Source organism: Drosophila busckii, chromosome 2R (genome assembly GCF_011750605.1).
Source record: "Drosophila busckii strain San Diego stock center, stock number 13000-0081.31 chromosome 2R, ASM1175060v1, whole genome shotgun sequence".
NCBI classification, from domain to species: Eukaryota; Metazoa; Arthropoda; class Insecta; order Diptera; family Drosophilidae; genus Drosophila; species Drosophila busckii.
This window is the reverse complement of record NC_046605.1, coordinates 3,313,230-3,320,969: the sequence shown is the minus strand read 5'-3', so window position 1 is coordinate 3,320,969 and position 7,740 is coordinate 3,313,230. Positions and strand designations below refer to the sequence as shown.

At 39.1% G+C, this 7,740-nt stretch overlaps 2 protein-coding genes across 2 annotated transcripts; both read right to left on the bottom strand.

The window, feature by feature from the left end:
* Positions 1–380: 380 nt before the first annotated feature.
* LOC108594667 (putative inorganic phosphate cotransporter) lies at positions 381–2,031 on the bottom strand. Its single transcript, XM_017979807.2, has 4 exons — positions 2,007–2,031; positions 1,720–1,850; positions 601–1,668; positions 381–548 (listed from the first exon to the last, which is right to left on the bottom strand). The coding sequence occupies exons 1-4, from the start codon at positions 2,029–2,031 to the stop codon at positions 381–383; spliced, it is 1,392 nt and encodes a 463-aa protein (XP_017835296.2).
* Positions 2,032–2,489: 458 nt separating this feature from the next.
* Positions 2,490–6,319, bottom strand: LOC108594666 (putative inorganic phosphate cotransporter). The gene is given in 6 exon segments (XM_033293258.1): positions 2,490–2,654; positions 2,708–3,038; positions 3,040–3,187; positions 3,190–3,727; positions 3,793–3,929; positions 6,304–6,319. Coding segments are annotated over 6 exon segments (1,335 nt in total).
* Positions 6,320–7,740: the final 1,421 nt, after the last annotated feature.

Sequence of the window (7,740 nt, the reverse complement as noted above, 5' to 3'; positions counted from 1 at the left end):
AGCACTATCTGCCTTTTGCTTTAAACTTGCAATAAATTAGCATTTTGATTTTACTTTTTGTTACACCCACAACATAAATCATTCATAAGTTATGAGCAATTATTTATAGAAAACACTCAGAAAACTATTTTACACATCATTTCCCACAGTATATATATGTATATTTTATAAAATTTTTTTTTATGTTAATTTAAGTTTACGCTAAAATTCAACTGAGAGCTTGTCAAGTTTTTTATTTAAGTATGTAACAAAATTAGCCAGAAAATTCAACGCAGCCAAATGTTGTTTTAAAAAAAAAGCAAGCAGTCAATAAATAAAAATAAAATAAATACATAACGAATCCAAACTTGTGTTATTTAATTATGTTTCTAACTTAAGTTCTAAATTTGTTGTGGGTTTCTTTGCAACACTTTGTTTGGCTGCTTTAGAAAGTCCAGCGCATCCCAGGGCTGCATTTCAACAGATCCCCAAATGATGTAAACCAAGTTACCCACGAACAATATGAGCGACGTCAAAGCAAACACAATTTGCCATTGAGCACGTGAGGTCTAGAACAAAAGAAATCGTTTGTAATTGATCAAGTTTAGAGTTTATACTCACAGTATGCGTGACAATTGCACCCGCCAATAGGGGAGCAAACAAGGCAAACACATTGGAAGTGCCATTCAAAATGGATAAAAGTATGGAGCTGTGATTGGGCGACATACTGGCAACAGGCATATTGCTGCCGATGTTTGTGCCTGCACTTAACGCTGAATTGAGTGTTAGCAGCGCCACAGCGAGCTCTGTATGCTGCTTGTCCAGCAGTCCAATGCCAATTAGAGCCAAAGCAGGTCCCCACGTAGCAATGGTATTCAGCAGCTTAGCCAGCGTAGTATGTGCCATCCAATTGCGTGCATTGGACAGATCAGCAAAGCAAATGCATACATAGGACATGAGCCATTTGACTAGAGAAGGCAGCGAGGAGAGCAGAGCATTGCCTTTAAGGCTCAGCTCTAAAACTCCATGCAGATAGGAGTTTGTTTGGGTGAGCAACATTGCATTGAACCAGCTTTCAGCTGTAGACACAATGGTCAGCGATATGAAAGGCGCTGAGGTGAGTATAGCACGCCAGGGTATGGGTATTCTATGTGTATGAAAGCCTTGCTCTCTGAGCATAGAGCGCTCAATGTACTCGAGCTCCTGCTTGCCAATGAGACGACTGCTGGGCGCATTGTTCGCACTGAAGAGCCACCAAAGCAACGCGACCACGCCGCTGAGCGCTGCTGAGACGTAGCTGATGCCGCGCCAGCCCCAAGCGCTAGCTATGTAGCCACTCATCATTGACAGAAGTGTGCCGCAGTAGCAGCCCATATAGGCGAAGGTGCCCAGGCGATTGAGTTCCTTGGGCGGGCACCATTTGGACAAATGTTGATGCGCTGCTGGGTAGAGAGCGCCTTGTAGTAAGCCCAGCAGTATGCGTATGGCACAGAAGGCTTGCCAGCCGCCCCAGCTAATGCAGCAGGGTATGCTAATGGTGAACAGGCCACAGCTTAGAGTCATAACCAATAGCGTTAGCCTAACGCCAAAACGACGCACTTGGAAACCGCCCAAAAAGCTGCTCACTAAATATCCCCAATAGAAACTGGAGAGTACATAAGACTTTTCCGCCTCTGTCCAATCAAACTCCTAGAAATATTTATTTTATATTAATTTTGAAAATATATTTAAATAACTTACCGCAGTTTTGTGTTTATAGCTTGTGGTCATAGCCAGCAGCGTTACGCTAACCGAAAGTCGCATAAAAACATTTACTTTTATAATTAAAAATATCAGCAGCATTTGTAGATGTCGTATACCGATAGAGGGCGCTAAAATATAAGATTCAATCAATTTTGTAATGTTTATCATTCTATTTTTATATTTTTGCACGCTGTTTGAATCTTTGACTACCACAACATTAGCATAAATCAACAAAAGTTTGTGCTTTTATTTATAGAAACATGTACATATATTTTAATACACACCTTGCTTAACATTGTCGTTGCTCATATTATAAACAAATTCAATATTAATTTAAGTCTGCGCGTGCCGTTGACTAAAATTCAAATGAGACTGTGCTAAGCTTTTTGCTTGACATTAAACAAATATAAATAAAATGAATGGCTGACAAGTCATAAACATAAGCTCATCATAGGCTAAAAGTGTCAGCGGCCAACATTTATATACACTTCGATATATAAGCTTTATATAAGCAAAACAGCGCGCAGCTAAAAGTAGCAGCTGCCAACTTTTATGTACACTTGGAATTAGTAAATTGATTAATATATAAACATTATGCTTTGAAGTTTGTTTTCGCTGCTGTAGATACCCCTTGCATATTTCATAAATTCCAAGTGTATGCAATTTATATGAGCTACGGCTTATTAAAAACTTATAGCTTAAATTTATTTATGATTTTAGAATATGCTATGCTATGATATATTGCATTATGAGCTTAAGTGCTGCACTTATTGTGAACTTCTTCTTCTTGCTCTTTGTTTAGTTTGCTGTAGAAAGTCCACTGCATCCCAGGGCTGCGTTTCAACAGATCCCCAAATAATGTAAATCAAGTTGCCCAGGAAAAATATAAGCGACGTCAAAGCAAAAACAATTTGCCAATACAAGCGCGAAGTCTGCAAATTTAAATGTTAATAAAATGCTAATTTTATATAAATCTAATGCTTACAGTATCTGTAACAATAACGCCGACCAGCAGTGGCGCCAGCACTGGAAAGATGAGGCTAATGCCATTTGCCAGAGCCATAAGTATGGCCGTATGATTGGGCGACAGATCTGTTATGATGAGCTTGCTGCCAATATCGCAGCCAGCATATAAGCCCGCATTGAGCGCAAAAAGCGTCACCGCCAGCGACTGTTGTGTCTGGTCCAGAAAGCCAATGGCAACCAAGATGAGCGCGGGTCCCCACGTGCCCAAAGTATTGAACGTTTTGTAGAGCGCAGTTTGTTTGAGCCAACGCCGCGCGATAATAATGTCGGCAATGATCAAGTATACGTATGAAGGGCAGCGCAGAGTACACAGCGTTGCTCTTGATGTTCATTTGCAGCACGCCGTGCATATAGGAAGGCGTCTGCGCTTGTATAATGGAGTTGGCGCAGCCTTGCGCCACAGCCGAAACAATGAGCGCTAGAAAAGGCGCCGAGCTGAGGGTATGGGAATCTTTTGAGCGTGAAAACCCTGCACACGATTCATGGATGACTCTATATGCTGCAGCTCCAGCTTACCAATGAGTCGACTGCTGGGCGCATTGTCCGCACTGAGCAGCAGCCAAAGCAGCACGCCCACAATTAATAGCGCCGCCGAGACATAGCTAATGCCTGGCCAGCCCCAAGCGCTGCTTGCTATAAAGCCAGTTAAAAAGTTGGCCAACACTGCGCCACAGTAGCCACCCGAGTAGGCAAACGCGCCCAGGCGATTGCGTTCCTTGGGCGGCGACCATTTGGCCAAATGCTGATGCACACAAGGAAATATTAGACCTTGGCTCAGGCCCTGTATAGCACGTAGCGCTACATAAGCCTGCCAGCCGCCCCAACCAATAGCCGTGGGTGTTAGCAGCGTCAGCGCGGCAATCATCGTCTTGGCGCCAAAGCGACGCATCAAGAAGCCAGCGGGAAATTGAGTTATTATATAGCCCCAAAAGAAGCTCGAGAGTATGTAGGATTTCTCAGCCTCTGTCCAGTTGTATTGCTAGCAATTGCATTGGCATTTTCAAGTCAAGCAAAGATTTAATTTTATGCGAGCGCGTGACTTACCGTAAAATCCGGATTGGAGCTAGCGGCATTGGTGATGGCGACGACGGCAACGCCAACATTAAGACGCGCTATATAGTTTACAGTTATAATAATAAACAGCAGCAGCGACTGCAAATGGCGTATGCCTACGATGGGAGCTGCAAGTGCAAGAAAGAATAGTAGTAGTAGCAAAAATAGTAGTAAAAAAAGTAGTAGTAGTTGCACTTTACATTAGCTTAATTTTTTTAATGTAATAAAAAGTCTTAGTAATAAAATATGCACAATATTATAAAAATAATGTTAGTAGTTTCACTTTAATTTATTTATGTTATGTTAAGTTAAATAAATAAATACTCATTGAGCATTCACTATTCGCTTAACAACTCTTAAGAAATATGAATACATTATTTTATGTACTTCACATTTTAATTATTATATTATATACCATTTTATTTCCACCTTTTTCAGCAACGTGTGTCATTTTTATATTGAATTAAGTTCGCATGGCAAATGAACTAAATCTGTTTGCAAACTAAACTAAACGCGTTTATATCTTAAATACGTCTGAGCATGTTAACAGCTGCTAGACATAAGAAGAACGTTAACGATAACAATTCTTATATATATAGTTGTTTTTTTATGCGCACTATTAAGCGTGATAAAAGAGCAAACTAATTTTATTGTTGCTGGTCAATTGAAATATAATAAATTTGTAAAGCAATAGCAGTATAATAAAGATATTAAAGCAGGTAACAATGCAAAGCTATAGTAGTTAATAAAATAAAATGTACTGCCTTAATTTTGAGCATTTTATTTGCGCTTGAGTTGAGTTAGCTGCAACTAAATTATATTAAATATTTAACTACAATAAATAGACACGAAAAGCAAAAGAAAATGATAAAACTTGCACACCCAAACACACACACACACACACACCCAGACACATAAATAAATATATAAGCAATGTGTTGGGCTTAGCCCCAAAGCTAGCTGAAGCAGAATCCATGTGCATTTTATGAAATAATGGCGCAAAAATACTTTATAATGCAAAATGCATGCTATAGATACTAACAAAAAAGGCGATACGAAAAGTGGGTGGTGGGGCGAGCAGGCGTGGCTAACTGGACTTGCCAAGCAGACTGTCAAGTCAACAGCAGCCGAAAATTCACACACACATAAGCTTGATAGGGTTTAAGCATATGTATGTGTGTGTGGGTCTAAGGTCATTTTCAATTTGCATAAATCATGTCTGTGCATGTTGGAGCCAAGCTGCTGCAACTGTTGTGTGTGTGTGTGTGTGTGCACTCAAATAAAACCACAACAATTGCTGGGTAAATAAAACTCTCTGGGCAAACTGACCAAAGATGCCCCAATGCAGCCACAGACCTATATAAAGGCATTATTATAAATAATAGTACAATCCATAGATAATATGGCTGGCCAACCTAATGTATTTAAGGCCAACTAGGCGTATGCGCAATAAAAATGAAACGAATACGACTGAGAGAGAGAGAGTGTGAGCTGCAACAAGCAACTCACTAGTCAGCAGTTTTCACTTTAGTTCTCGTTTTTTTTTGCTGCTCTCACTTGATTTATAAGACTTTCATATGGCGACGTCGTCGTTGTCGCCAGCGCAAAAAATGGTCGTCTGTTTTGATCATTTGTGAATCATGTCTAGCTGTTGTGACTTTGATTTATATAGCCCCCAGCATATATGCAGCGTCAGACGGAGTGCAAACCACAATGCCAATTGCGACTGCACGCACGCACCGCAGGCAATAGTTATGTCCCCAGCCGTAGCCGTAGCTGTCGCTTGCAACAGCAGCCAGCAAAAAAAAAATATTACATTACACCCATGCAATGTTGAAAATGCAAATGGTAACGCCCAGTGGCAGGCAGAGTGCCATTTAGCCACAAAATGCCAACGTTATAAGCCAAATTATTTGTTGCAAAAGCCCAAAAATTGCATTGCAATCCAAAAAGAGCGCGCACGAGACTCGAAACAGGCGACATGCATGTCTCTCATTTATATTTATAGAGCGTAGTGGGAGCTGCGGGCTGCGGATTGCGTGATGGGGCAAGTTACTTTGGTTAACTATGAAATTTACGCAAAACCGCTAAATTGGCTTGAAATCATTTTGTTTATAGAGCAGCAGCAGCAGCTATTGCAAGCAGCGACCGCAACTATAAATTTGTTGCCAACAACACGTGTCTTTAATAAAATCAAATCTTTTATTGTTTACTTCAATTTTTATTACAAGCAATCAAAGTATTTATTTATTGCTAAAACAATTTAATTCAATTTAGCAGCGAGTTAAAATACACTTAACAAACTTTTTAAAATAAGCTACAAGTTAAATATTGTAATAATGCATATTTAATTTAAAGTAATAAAAATATTACGCATACGTCGTCAATGCTTTTTTTTGTATTTTGCTTTACATTATTTGCTCACAACTTGCTATGCGTATATAAGTTTAATTTTTTTGAAGTTCTGCTGCAGCTCAAACTTTTCGAGCTAATGAATCTTACATTGAGTTCGCCTCATATTCCAACCCATTTGGCAGTGATTTGGCATGCAATGTGCTACTTAAAGCTGCGCGCTCTGCTTTGAAATTAACATAAGCAGCAGCGGCTTGCGGCACGTGATTAGCTTGCCACACTATGCTGCAGTTAAAAGACAACTCAATAAGCTGTGCGGCACGTGGCGTATGCGCAATGCTTGCGCTTAGCGTAAAGTGCTTTTGCCTGCCCGTTGATTAAACGCATTGTGGCCGGCTGGCTGCTTATATATGTATATAGCCATATATATATTTTTCTTTACTGGACAACGTTGATTTTAATTAAAAATTCTTAAAACGTTTGCAGCGCGCATTTTAATTCTTGTTTTCTTTGCTGCTGCTGCCGCAAAATGTAATAGAAAATTCTTACTACTATTTTCACTGACTGAATTCATTTTCTATTTTTGGCCAAGGCATTTGCATGGCCAACAGCAGTGCTTACAGTCAAGCGCTAAGCAAAAGAAAACGAGCAGTAGCATTCAAAAAAAAAAAATAAAAAATAAAACACAAACAAAAAACTTTTGCACACAAATCAGAAAAATGGACACTTGGCGGAATTTATGCACGAACGCGTGCGCACGAGTACGTCCGTCTGGGAATTGTTTGCCTGGCAGTAGGCATTGAGGCAAGGCCAAGCCACAAATACAGCTGGCCATGCAGCAATTTTTCTGGCTCAAAGCGGCGTCGGCAGCGGCTGAAAACCCCAAAAGTCCCAAAACTCGTAATGAAACTGGAACTGCAAGCGCAAAAACGCACATTTCTTTTTTTCTTTTCAATTAAAATCATTGTGCGGCACGCAGAGAAATTCATTTTGACTGCCCACATAGCGTACAATAGTCATAAATGACCACGCACCAAAGGCAAAACAAGAAGAAAAAGCAAAGAGTCAACATATTGAAAGCTGTTGCTTTTATGTATGGGTCAGAGAATGGATGAAATGGATGTCAAAGCGAAGCAATGCATCAAATACGCAGCAGATATTTGTAATAAGTTAAATATTATGTGGGTTAAGTTGATTTAATGAATGGTAAGCAAATAGATTAAGGCAGAAGCATAATGAGAGTGCATGCAAGTTTATTGAAATAATTTATTCAAGAAGTTATGCTTACTTGTATAAAAAATTTAATAATGCTGCATGCACTTTCTTGTATGCTCTTTTTATATAAATAGCAATTACAACTTCTTTAACTACTTAGCTTCTTTTTTATAAATCAAATTTAGTTCCAAATACTTATAAGTTCAAACACAGAGCTTTAGACCTCGACGCTATTGCTTGCATATTATCTAAATATGTACATTTTATAATATTATGTGCTTTTGTTCATATTTAATAAAAATACTTATATAATTTATTGATATCAGTTATATTTTGTTGATCTAAACAATTCTTTAAAAGTTTTTACAACAT